This window comes from Physeter macrocephalus, chromosome 5 (genome assembly GCF_002837175.3).
Source record: "Physeter macrocephalus isolate SW-GA chromosome 5, ASM283717v5, whole genome shotgun sequence".
Taxonomy (NCBI): domain Eukaryota; kingdom Metazoa; phylum Chordata; class Mammalia; order Artiodactyla; family Physeteridae; genus Physeter; species Physeter macrocephalus.
The window spans coordinates 76,430,303-76,443,704 of record NC_041218.1 but is presented as its reverse complement, the minus strand read 5'-3'; the positions used below and the strand labels follow the sequence as shown (position 1 = coordinate 76,443,704).

General features: G+C 41.3%; 1 protein-coding gene across 1 annotated transcript in view; it reads right to left on the bottom strand.

Moving 5' to 3' along the window:
* The window catches only part of DNAH11 (dynein axonemal heavy chain 11), a 326,309-nt gene that overhangs the window by 143,160 nt on the left and 169,747 nt on the right, over window positions 1–13,402 (bottom strand). Inside the window, 3 exon segments of the mRNA XM_055085043.1 lie at window positions 1,686–1,886; window positions 5,691–5,868; window positions 10,578–10,709. Coding sequence (XP_054941018.1) covers window positions 1,686–1,886; window positions 5,691–5,868; window positions 10,578–10,709 — 511 coding nt within the window.

Here is a 13,402-nt window from a genome sequence, read left to right as displayed (position 1 = left end):
TTAGTCTTTCCCTCCTGGTCCCTGATCGGCCCAACCACAGCCTGTACATGTCTCTTCCTTTTCGCCTTTCCCTCTGCAACTCTCGTCCAGGGCACCGTTTCATTTGGCTAGCACACTGCTCAAGGGGACTGGTCTCCCCACCACAGACTTCTCCTCCCAAAGCAGAGCTGGCATCTTGTCAGTTCCTTGCTCCCCATCAATGGCTCACCATTTCCTACCATATGAAATATGTTCTCTTCCACTTGCATCTCAGCTCTCTCTACAGTCACAGTGACCAACCATCCCAGGTTGCCTGGGACGATCCCAGTTTTAGCACTACAAGTCCCATATCTTCCCAGTCTTTGGCAAAGTAGACAATTGGTCACTCCATCTATAATATAACTCCAACCCGCCACTCCAGCCTTTGCCTATCTTCTGCCTGACCACTATGCTTCAGTCAACTTAGAGATTCAATTAATTGAATGTGTCCCACAATTTCCTCTCTTTCATGTCTTTGCTTAAGCTGATTCTTCTATCCTAAGTCCCCTTTTTGCCTGCATACCACCCCATCTCAAAGGTCTGAAACCCTTTCTTTAGAGTACACTAGCTCTTTCTATTTCTCATGCTAATAGGCAATGTCTAAATCTATTCATGCCTGTATCCCTTCCAAGAATTAGCAAGCTGAACTTTGTTCAACTACTGAACTGCAGCCCTAGTCTTCCATTGACAAGTGATAAAGTGATCCCTTCTTCTGTGTCTGCAAATGAAAAACATGTATTGTACACAGTGTCTGGAGAGAAAGTAGATAAATCATACGTATTTGCTAAAGAAATGAATGAAAAACTTCTGAGTCAGCTTTTTAACTGTTCCAGTCACAACGATGAAGACGACAAACTTGATTAAGAAAGAGATTACAGAAAAATCGTTCTTGGCTGAGTTGATGTCCATGATAAGAAAATATGTTATTAATCTTTACTGACAGAGCTGAGAAAACAGCAACAACACACACAACAAGAAAACACGTTCAGGGCAACAGGTTTCCTACAGCAGTGGACAGAAGGGAGCTCTGCTGCCCCCATACAGCACAGCCCCATTGCTGTGCTGGCCAGAGTAACAGAGTTACCACTATCAGCTCTTTATATCGATATCAGTGCTTCTCTACTTCTCACATCTACTTCATGTGCCCTTCCAAACTCAGAATGCCCAAAATCTATGTGGTTCCTTTGATTACGCTGACACATGTATTCAACAGTTAAAAATTATTCTCATAGCTCTTCTAAGATTTAACTAACAACCTGTGGCCTGTCATTTCATCAATACAGTTTGAATGAACTTCCCCATAAATCAATCTCTTACTTGAAAAGGTAACCAGTGTACTCTTCCTGGAGTATATTCCTTTGTTGCTAGGGCTCCGTGAAATTGATTAAAGCTAACCACACAGTTTAGAGGCAAAGCAATAACACTGTTGATGTTAATTCTTGCTGTTCTATAGAGTAGCAGCCCAAATAAAGCCAGGAGTGATATGGAAAGCCAAAAATCACAATATTTAAACAAAGTATATTTAGCCAGAATGGTGATAAGTAAAAATGCATACTAAGCAAAATGTCTAAAGCCTAGAAAAAGTAATCATTTCTTTGGGCTGCATGTTCTGGCCTTGACAGTTTCTAATCTCTTGTTTCTGAAGTATAAACGGGAGGAACACTTACTCTGCAGAGCTGCCGATGTTGTGTAGTAGTTGAAAGGCACGTGGGACACTATATAAGCCTCAGAGAGACCTGCTAGTATGTCACCTACAAAGACTGTTTTTCCCACTCCAGCGTTTCCTACCAGCATCACCGGCTGTCCTTTCTCAAGCAGCAACTCTATGAAATATTGAAGACGAGTTGTCTCTGATGTGTGAACCAGAACTCTCTGGGGGGAAAAATAGAATGAGAGAAAGATCAGAGAGAGAGGCATTCCAAAATTTTGTATCTGAACCAACGTAGTCATTTTAGAATTGAGACCAAATGAATTCTTAGTTCTAAACAGCCAGTAGGAGAGATCCCACTTAATTTCTTGTTTTGAATGATCAGTTCAGACATCGCAGCTTGAGAAGAGCAGTTGGGTAGTGCCATCAAAGTGCCACAGCAGAAGCAACTGATTTATTTTTTCCAATTAAGAGCTAGCACCCAAGGCTCCCTATCACGGAATACCTGTACTCTACCTAACCTTGTGTTACACATACAAGGGAATGCAGTAAATGCTTAAGAAACTGTCCACCACTCTTTAGGAGATGACAAAGCATGTGAAAAGCTAAGCCACATATAAACAAAAACTGGTAGCAACTCCTGGGCCCAGTAAGATGAATGATTAATGTGCAAAATGATTAGGCACAGTCCACGCTAAGGAGTTCAGTGCAAGGAGAGACCAGCTTGGAGGAACAGGCATTAAGTGAAATATTCACAAATCCAAAGCATTGTTGAAACTTATTGTGGATTGTTTTGTTAAAAATTCTCATAACAATGTTTCTGTTTTGAAAATTGGCTATTTATTTAGATGCTACATTGTTTCACAAAAAATTAGAGGTGGCTTACAAGAATACAATGAAACGAAGAATACAAATAAATAAAAGCCAGACTCAGGGAACAGAGACTAACATATAAGATGAGGAAAAGGGGACGCAGACACAGACACGCAGGAAAGAGAAGCCTGCATGGTGATTAAAGAGAACTGACTATGTCTTACTTTTCTTGGTGGCCAAATTAAAAAGGGGATTAAAAAAACTACTTGCAGGATTTATATCGCTCATAAGAAAAACACATAAACTCTGTAATAAGGTTCTTCCCTACATGGTTAGCATATACTGACCGAGTATTTTATAGATCATTCAAGATCATCTTTATGATGATGAGCATTTCTTCTAGGACTTCACTTGAATTCAGTGATACTCTCAGGACCTGTTAAAAGGCACAGACTATTCTGTGCTACACTGAACAGCCCTAGATGACTTTTTAAAATTAGACTTGAGTTCTATAACATTATTTTCCTTTCTTGCTGCTAGTTGTCTTCATTTGCTGTTTAATTTGGCTATTGATATTGGCTCTTTTGTCCACACATTAATACCAATAATTAACACCTATTGAGAGCTGAGTATGTGACAGGTACTATGCTGAGCCCTTTGCATGCATTACACATCATAGATACTCATAACAAACCTATGAGGAGAGTTTTGTTATCATTTCCATTTCAGAGATGATGAAGTTAAAGCTTAGAGAACATTCATAACTTGGCCAAACTCGTAGGTGGTAGTACTTAGATTCAAACTCGAATCTGTCTGGAGCCTGCGCCCTGTCTTACCTACCACACACAACGCCCTGCTGAGCACGGACTGTATACACATTACCTGATATCTTGGTACCTCTATTTCTCCACATGTAAAAAGGCTAGTAACAGTCCATGCCTTAGAAAATTGTCATAAAGATTAAATTAGTTAATCTATAGAAATAAAGCACTTAGAAAAGGTCCTGATATATTATAATGTCATATTCGTATGTGCTACTATTATTGGCTCAAAATGGTTCTCCTCTAACATGTTAAGAGGCTTTTAATCAAATAACCACATTTGGTGCAGTTGTGTATAAAGTAAGACTACGAAGTCCTGATAGGTTCTCTGTTGAATAAAACGCATCACTGATAAGGTGCAGCAACCTTGTGATACCACTTTTTTGGTCGTGTGTGTTTGTGTTTCTTTTGGTTAACTACAAATCCTCAGCTTTCAACCAGCTAGATAATACTGTTAGGTAGCTGAAGTCTAGACAGGCTGAGCTGAAACAGAGATGTCAAAATCTATAAAGCAGATAGAGCAGACCTTGTTGGTTGCCTCCCAGAATCCATTTGTCCACTTCTTCCCTCCTGCCAGAGCCCCACTTTGTTCCAGTCTCTGCCCCTCCTCCACACAACCTGACTCCTGCAATGGTGTGAGGATCGCCAAAGCTTAACCTCATTACCCTGGCCTGAGACCGGGTTAGAGGTGGCACGTGACCCCTGGTGAATTGGATACAAGGGGCAGTCTGCTCTGGGGCTTCTGAAAAAAGTTTCTTCAGTCTTAATAAAAAATATGAGAAAGTCTTCTTTCCCCCAGCTTGTTTCCTTCGAACTCCTGGGACCACTAGAGTTATCTTGAGATCAGGAGGGATACCAGTCTTCAAGTGAGGCCACTGTTAAGGCGAGAAGATCTGAATCCTTGGTGATATCACCAAGTCATAAGGCCTTCCTACCTCTGAATTTCTGGTTTGTAAAATGATAAGTTTTCTCCTGGTTAAGTGGTTATAGGGTGAAATGTATCCTCCCAAAATTCATATGTTGGAGCCCTAACCCCAGTGTCACAGAATATGACTGTATTTGGAGATAAGGCCTTTGAAGAGGTGATTACGTTTAAATGAGGGTGAGAGAGTGGGACTTAATCCAATCTGACTGATGTTCTTGTGGGAAGAAGAAATTTGGATACACTTTAAGACGGTGTCCAGGGATGTGTGTATACAGAGGAAGGAGCATGTGAGGACACAGCAAGAGGTGGCCATTGACAAGCCAAGGACAGAGGCCTCAGGAGAAACCAAATCTACTTACACTTCAAACTTGGACTTCTAGCCTCTAAGACTATGAGAAAAATTAATTTCTGATGTTTAAGCCGCTCAGTCTCTGGTAGTTTGTCATGGTATCCCTAGCACACTAATACAAGCAAAGTAGGCCCCTAATTCAAAATGACTGGTAAAACGAAAATGTGAATACAAAGAATACACAAGGGGAAAATGCCATCATGTGAAGATTTGAGGGATGTTGCCACATTGCAAGGAACACCAAGATTTCCAGCAAACCACCTGAAGCTAGGAGAGATTTTCCCTTACAGCCCTCAGAAGGAATCAATCCTTCTAACACCTTTATTTTCAACTTCTAGCCTCCAAAACTGTGAGACAATAAATTTCTGTTGTTGAAGCCACCTAGTTTGTGGTACTTGGTTACTGTAGCTCCAAGAAACTCACACTGGATTTTCTTTTATTTCACACTATCTGCCTCCTAATTAGTGTAGAAATCACCTATACGCATTTCATATGGCACTACTTGAAATTAAAAGCTCCAAAATCAATCAAAACGACATGAGTTTTGAGAAAGAAATATAATGAAAAGCAAAACAGACTGAGGCAGAATTAGAAGATGGTTAAAGAATAACTTGACATATAAAAATGTAGGACAATTTATATACAGTTAAAAAATGATAAAGATTCATTTAGATTTGTGAGCTGCCATGTGAATTTGAAAATATGAGTAAGAAGATCAAACATTCATTTTATGGCTTGAGGAGTAAAGGAAAGAAGTTATATGTGAAAAGTGCTATTTAAGAAATTCACACTAAGGTCAGAAATAAGACTCACTAAACTAATAGAAACATGCTTCCGATTTTTATAAAATCACACAATTTCTAGGAGAACCTAAAGAAAGCTGTTACCACAGAATTACATTGAAATAAATAAAAAAAAGAAGTTGTAGAAATATAGAAACCATCCCACTAATCATTCCTATAACTTGAGATTCTTCTCTCCAAGGAAATACATTATATGCTGACCATGCCAACAGTAATTTATCGATCAGGGAGGAAAAAAAAAGACTGCTCAAAAACAAACAAACAAGGCTCAAACCAGCACCATGTGGCTTGAAGGGCACTGTGTTCCCCACACCTACCTGCAGAGGTGCCTCTGGATCCATAGTAAATTGGGGGATTTTATCAGCCCAAGGCAAGAATTTCTTAGTTTTGTGGTCCAGATAATAATCAAAAATTGTTCCCTGGGATGGAAACTTCACTGCTTTCATCTCTTTGTGCCACCACTGACTGAATTCAGCTTGACAACCAGAAAGCTAAGGAGAGCAAGAGAAATTCTTATTGCAGACTTAAAAGTAATTTTGAACACACAGAAAGGCCCTGCAAATCTGGCTGATCACACAGTGTTTGCAGTGTACAGACTCATAATTACAAATGGGGCTGAGTAACTGACCCAAGAAAAAATAAATAACTAGAAGGAAACTATAATGAGTGACAATACCATCAAGGCAGAAAGCTATAATTTCCATATGTCCATCAGGTACAAATTTTCTGGAATAATTATTAACTTAAAGAACAAGGTAAGCTTAGGTGAACCTTAGATGACCCTGAGGTTATTCAATTCAATAATGGGCTACCATGCTAATCAACATGCTATAAGACAGTGGTTAGCAAATGGTGGTATTGATTTCTACCAATATCTCCATGAACTGAGGGTAAAAATGAAGAAAGTAAGAACAGAGGAATACTTTAAAAAATTAGTAACATTATTGATTTAAATACTGTTCTTTGAGCTTATAGCCTTCCTGGAACTTTTGGCGTTAAAATATCCTTTCCTTTATAAAGCTGTGGTGATAATAAATGGTCATTTTAAAATAAATGCCCTTAGTTAGTAAAGCAGACAGTTGGTAACCCTATTTCATTCCTCCAAATCATTATTGAAATGTTGTTGTTCTTTGAAATTGGAAATATGAGAAGCTCTGCCATGAGGGAAAGAACTTGGACTTGGTTTTCTAGCACAGCAAAACTGAGTGGTCTAGCTGAAAACTCCACAAATCCCTGCCCTAGAAGAGAATCTTCCAGAGAAGATGACAGTGTAGGAAACAGGTTCTCCTTGCTAGAAGGTGTTCGTTTTTATATGACGACAGGTACAAGCCCTTTGCTGCTAGATCAGGGTTTGGAAAATGGAGGAGGGGAAATGCCAACTGTGTACTAGCAACTAACAACCCCTTCTGTATCAACAAGATGACCTAGCCTAGACTCTTACATCCACAGGATGAGCTGGCAAAGTGAGTTTCGGTGAACTCTAAAAACACTGTGCATGGTCCATTGCATTCAGCAATCTCACTTATCTAAAGACTTCAACTCCCATTTTTCTCCAGAAGAATTCTTAAACTTGCTTTTACTTTGGTGTCCTTATGTCCATGGACTACGGCCCACTTTTTGTATGATGCTATCTCACACACACAAATAGAGAAAGACAGGATGGCTGGAGGATAGGAGAGTGTGGTCGGGGCTGAGAGGGGTGATCAGCCTTAGCAGGGAGAGCTGATCCCATCACTTTCCAAACAAGCCGAGCTCATATTCCTACCCACCACCACTCATATGTCAATGAGTTTAGGTTCATTTCAGTTATGTTCAGATTGGTGTCATGAGATTTTTTTTTATCACCCTACAGAAGTTGGTCTGAAATCAAGTTCATTCAGAAGGTATTCCTTATCTGGCACCATTCTCTGTAGGCAGGATACATACAACTCCTACTTTACATCAAAATTTGCTTCACCTGACCGCGACATCAGCAAAGTCATTTTGATGACAAATTTTGAATCATTCATTCACTCACTGAAATGCATTTTGTTCTATAGTGGGGAAGAAAACAAACAGGGTTTCTACCCTCGTAGAGTATATGGGAAAGAGAAAGGGGGAGCCAGGAGGAAGCATGGTGCAAGCAGAGGTGAAGCCAATAAAAAAAGACAAATAAATAAATAGGTGCCTTGAAAGTCGACACTGCTGGAAGTGAGAGAAATGGGTGAACCTATTTTAACTGGATGTTCAGGGAAGCCATCTCTGAGAACAGGCACATAGTAGAGAGAAGACCATTCCAGGAAGCAGGAAGAGGTCAGCATGTGCAAATATCTTATGGTACGAAACAACCTGTGTTCCAGAAACTGGCCGGTGCAGCTGGAGGGGAAGGGAGGGGAGGGAGTAGCAGGGGAAGAAGTAGGGAGAGATAGGCAGGGCCAGATCCAGAGGCCGTGTAAAGAGTATTAAATTTTAAAGTTTTATCTTAAAAGCAATTACAGTGTTGTAAACTCAGTAGTGTATCATATAATCCAATTTACATTTTTAAAAAAATCACTCTGGCTGCTGAGTGAATAATGGATTATCGGGCAAGTATACAAGCGGAAAGACCAGCGAGGAGCTTACTTCAGAAGCCAAGTGAGAAAGGATAACGGCTGTCTATAGGAGGCTCAGGGAGAGTTGATGCGGGACCAGGTTTGGAAGGTGTTTGCAACAGCCTGGCTTAAGAACACAGGTCCTGAGTCAGTCTGCTGCAGCTTGAACTTGCCTCAGACATTAGTCAGCCACGTCCCCAAGCAGGCTAACTTATCTAAGTTTCAGTTCCTTTTTTGTAAAAGAAGAAGAATAGTTGTACCTATATAGACAGGTTTTATTTTTTTGAAGATTCAGCGAGCTAGCCTATGAAGAGCCCTGAGCACGTTCCCTGACATACACCAGGCACCTAAATTTGTTGAATAAATGGCTATCCTAAGACTCTTTCTCGGGTCTGCTTCATTCATGTTTCCAACTTCATAGCCTCTCTTTTGAATGCTTCACAGTCAAAGTCTTTTTGAAAATTTAATGATGATGATGATGATGTCAACTATTAATTGGGGAAAGAGTGTCTGGGAGAGGAAGGGGACCATGCGATGCCCAGCTTCTGGCTTGAGTAACTGGCTGGAAGCCTGCCAGGTTGGGAAACTGCAAAGATGAAAAGAGGATCAAGGTGAGCTGTTATGATCAGGAGTAGAAAGATCTCAGCTGTCAACCTCCTACTCATGTGATTGTACCTGGTTGTATGCCCTGGAAAAGGAAAACCCTTCTGGAGAACACTGGAAAAAAGACAAAAAACATGAGGTCTTGGGGGAGAGGGGGAGAGGGGGAGAGAGGGAGAGTCTGCATGTGGTCTCCATGAAGGAGAAATCCACACATGTAAATTTTGCCTTTAAGAAAAACCATGTGAAGTCACCCAATAGTCTCACTCAGGCAACAGAGGCTATATTCTTTAGAAAGCACTTGGAGATTACCGAAGGAAATGTGGCTTCTGGGAAGGGTCGGAATAAGATATAGAATGCCAAGTGAATGCCAGATTTATTTATAGATATAATTTATGGTTACCTAGTGGCAAGAAGAGGAACTGGCCCGCAGGTTATAGCAACCATGGATTTTAGAACCTACAGTGAGTAAACCAACAAATTTGGGTCATTCTTGGCTGTGATGCCTTCCAATTTAAACTCCCTGTTTACATCTGGAAACACTTAGGGAAGCCTGGAAGACACATGCTATCTATTTTTTTTAATTCAAAGATTCAGAGGTACCCATAGAAGCACTACGACCATGAGAGATCCTGGTGTACCATGGATGGCTTGTGGAGAGAGAGAGACATGAGTGGGAAACCTGATGTCATCATTTCCCACCAGTCAGGTTACTTTGCCTCTCTGAGCTTTACTTTATCTGCACAGTGAGGATACCTTGAAGAATTACTGTAAAGATTACATGACAAAATCTATATAGAGAGGTGCATGGAAGAGACTAGATGTGCAAATTTCTAGAGGTGAAAAACTCCCACTTTGTACTTCGGCAAGTCTAAGCAGTTTGTGTGTGGTACATGTCGTGTGTGTGGGCGTGAGCGCACGTGTATGTGTGTGTGTGTGCGCGCATCTATGCAAGATCATGTCTCAAGTGTTTGCCCAAAAGAACTCAGAAGCCACAAACGGACTATACTAGCAATGCTGTGTAGGAATGATAGCTTCACGTTAGGCTGAAGGAAAGAACAATGGAAAGGAACCAGCCTGAGGTTGACTATGGTTCACAACAATTACCCTAGGAATCATGCGTGAGACTAGTTAGAGGATAAGAGGACTAGAGACCTGGAAACCAATTTGAATGTTATTATGTGCTGTGGATTGAATTGTCTCCCCACCAAAATTCATATGCTGAAGGCTTAATCCCCAATGTGATGGTATCTGGAGATGGGGCCTTTGGGAGGTGATTATGTTTAGATTAGTGCCTTTACAAGAAGAGACATAAGAAAACTTTTTATCTTTCTCTCTCTCTGCCGTGTGAGGACGCAGGAAAAGGCATCCGTCTGCAAGGCATGAGGAGGGTCCTCGCCAGAACTCAACCGTGCTGGCACCCTGACTTTGGACTTGCAGCCTCCAGAGCTGAGAGAAAGTAAATTTCTGTTGTTTAAACCACCCAGGGTATGATACTTTGTTATGGCAGCCCAAGCCAAAACAATGTGGTAGCCCACAACAATCTAATGATGATATACTCCTGAATTAAGGCTGTAGGGATAGAGAAGAGGGGACAGATGTGACAGCTATTTTCTAACTGAAAGGATCTGATGACCATGGGATGTAGAAATAAGATGATGTCTCCCAGGTTTTTAACCAGAGCAACTGGGAGAAATGCATCACTGAGGAAAAGACAAAAGAGGAAGATCAAATATAGGGGTGGGGCAGATGAAGCACCCTGTCTCAGGCACACTGAAACACTGCTGGTATTGACATGGAACCTTGAATTCTGAAGACAGATCTGATGGAAGGCTATGGATTTGACCTTATCAGCCAAAGACAGCACCACCAGCCTGAATGAGCTTGCTGACAATGTACAGGCTTAGGAGAGAATAGGGCAAATAGGACAGATTTATGATAATACACATTTTTAAAAACCCCATAGGGATCACATAGAATAATATTTCCCCCCAAATAAAACTGGTTCTATAAACTATTTCTACACATACCTGATCTTGTAGTAGAATGCCTCCAAATGCCCAGATACAAGCAAAGACAAAATAGACCTCATAAATTTCCTTCGGGCTGTCAGAAGGTACATTTTCAGGAGTCAACAAACATTCCAAAAGAGTGCAAATAGTCTAAAGAAAAAGAAAAAGCCATTCTTTCAGGGAAACTTTTTTCTTTTTTTAAAACAGTGAAGTAGGTTCACAGGGCTTATTAACAAATCCACTGTACCCTTAAGAGATTCTGTGATTTTTCCCAGTTCTGTGATTTGCTACCCCGTGAGACACAAAAATGGCGGCCTTGGGTTTCTGAGTCAGTGGTGGACATCCTTGGACACTTTCAACCAAACTAATCTTCTAGGTAACAACAAACTGTTAAAAAAAAAAACCCTATTATCATAAATCCTCCAATAATCACTGTAATAAAGAGAAATACATAAAACCAAAAAGAAAAAAATAACGGGGATATAGCTGTGCTGTCTTTTTTATAATAGGGAGTCATACTACTACATATTATACATAGTGGGTATATTCTATAGACCACTTTCTCACTTAAAAACAAACTAAAGGCATTTTTCCTTTCCCGTAAGTGTTGCCCTACAGTTGCCCTACAGTATCACTGGGAATGAAGGCACTAGATGGAAAGGCTATGTAACCATTTCCCTCAGTTGGACATTTAGATAACCCACTTTCCCTTAGTACTTTGGCAGCTGTTTCCCCCACCTGTTGTCATAAATTTAGAAAGTCAGACTGACAGCCTTAGCCTGTGGCGTTTTTTAGACAGGACACTAAATTTAACCCCGGAAGAAATGCTGTTCAGGAACTTGCTCTTCACCTCCAGGTGAAACGGCTCTATTGGGTCTGAAACACACTCTGCATCCAGGGCAATCAGGTCAGTAAGGAGGGAACATGGCTGCTGCAAACACCTTTGTCATGTGAAATAATAACCTTAATGAACATGTTTTTGAGCTAGTTCTCTAAAGCAGCAGTCCCCAACTTTTTGGCACCAGGGACCGGTTTTGTGGAAGACAATTTTTCCATGGATGGCGGGGGCAGGGGGAGGATGGTTCAGGAGGTAATGTGAGCAATGGGGGCGAGCAACGGAGAGCGAGAGGCAGATGAAGTTTCCTCACTTGCCCGCCGCTCACCTCCTGCTGTGTGGTCTGATTCCTAACAGGCCATGGGACCAGTACTGGTCCGAGGTCTGGGGGTTGGGGACCCCTGCTCTAAAGCACAAAAATGGTTGTCATGAGTTAGTACTGTCATAGACCCTCAAAACTCATGATACCCTTCCCCCAGTTTTTGGAGGCAGCAGTAGATTTTTTTTTTTTTCTTTTTTTTTTTTTTTTTTGCGGTATGCGGCCACTGTTGTGGCCTCTCACGTTGCGGAGCACAGGCTCCAGACCTATGCTCCGGACGCGCAGGCTCAGCAGCCATGGTTCACGGGACCACCGCTCTGCGGCATGTGGGATCTTCCCGGACCGGGGCACGAACCCGTGTCCCCTGCATCGGCAGGCGGACTCTCAACCACTGCGCCACCAGGGAAGCCCAGCAGTAGATTTTTAACACTATCATACACACAGCTACGGAAGCTACAGCAAACCATGTCATATGTGTGCCTCTCCTTCCCAACCACGAGAGGTAGGGAAAATCCATGGTAACATGGAAAATGGGTCCTGGACATAATTTGGAAATGTTTTCAAAATTTAAATAGTTGAGCGCCTGTTATATTTTTCAGTCTCTCTTGATTTCCATTATTTTATATTGTGCCATGAATGCCAATTTAAAATAATCTTCTAATTGAATAAAACTCACCAATTTGTTATCAAGAAAAATAATGTAAAACTCTGAGGCTGGGCTTCCCTGGTGGCGCAGTGGTTGAGAATCCGCCTGCCGATGCAGGGGACACGGGTTCGTGCCCCGGCCCGGGAAGATCCCATATGCCGCGGAGCTGCTAGGCCCGTGAGCCATGGCCGCTGAGCCTGCGCGTCCGGAGCCTGTGCTCCACAACGGGAGAGGCCACAACAGTGAGAGGCCCGCATACCGCAAAAAAAAAAAAAAAAAAAAAAAAAAAACAACTCTGAGGCTTTGCTATTCCTGAGTACAAGCCATGTTAGTCTAAGGAACTGTTAAAACCAAAATGAAAGAGACTGAAAGGTCTGAATATGACATTATCCACTGATTTGAACCTGATTTTTTCTGTTTTCTCCCAAACACAGTACTTGGAAAACATTTTAAGCTCTGTGCCAGCAATTAATAAAATCATACCTTGGTGCATATTCTGAATGAGTTAAAACACCTTACCAAACGTAAAGCAAAAAAGTTTCATATATTAGAAAACACAGTACATTAATTTCTTAAAGTAGCCTTTTAAAAAGTATGAAATAATGCCATTTACAGCTACATGGATAGACCTAGAGATTATCATACTAAGTGAAGTCAGACAAAGAAAGGCAAATATCATATGATATCACTTGTATGTGGAATCTAAAATATAACACAAACGAACTTATCTATGAAACAGAGACAGACTCACAGACATAGAGAACAGACTCGTGGTTGCCAAGGGGAAGCGGGGCTGGAGGGATGGATTGGGGGTTTGGGATTAGCGGATGCAAACTAGTATATGTAGAATGGATAAACAACAAGGTCCTATTGTATAGCACAAAGTATATTCAATATCCTGTGATAAACCACAGTGGAAAAGAATATGAAAAAGAATATATATACATACATATATATGTGTATATATGTGTGGCGCAGTGGTTGAGAATCCGCCTGCCGATGCAGGGGACACGGGTTCGTGCCCTGGTCCGGGGAGATCCCAT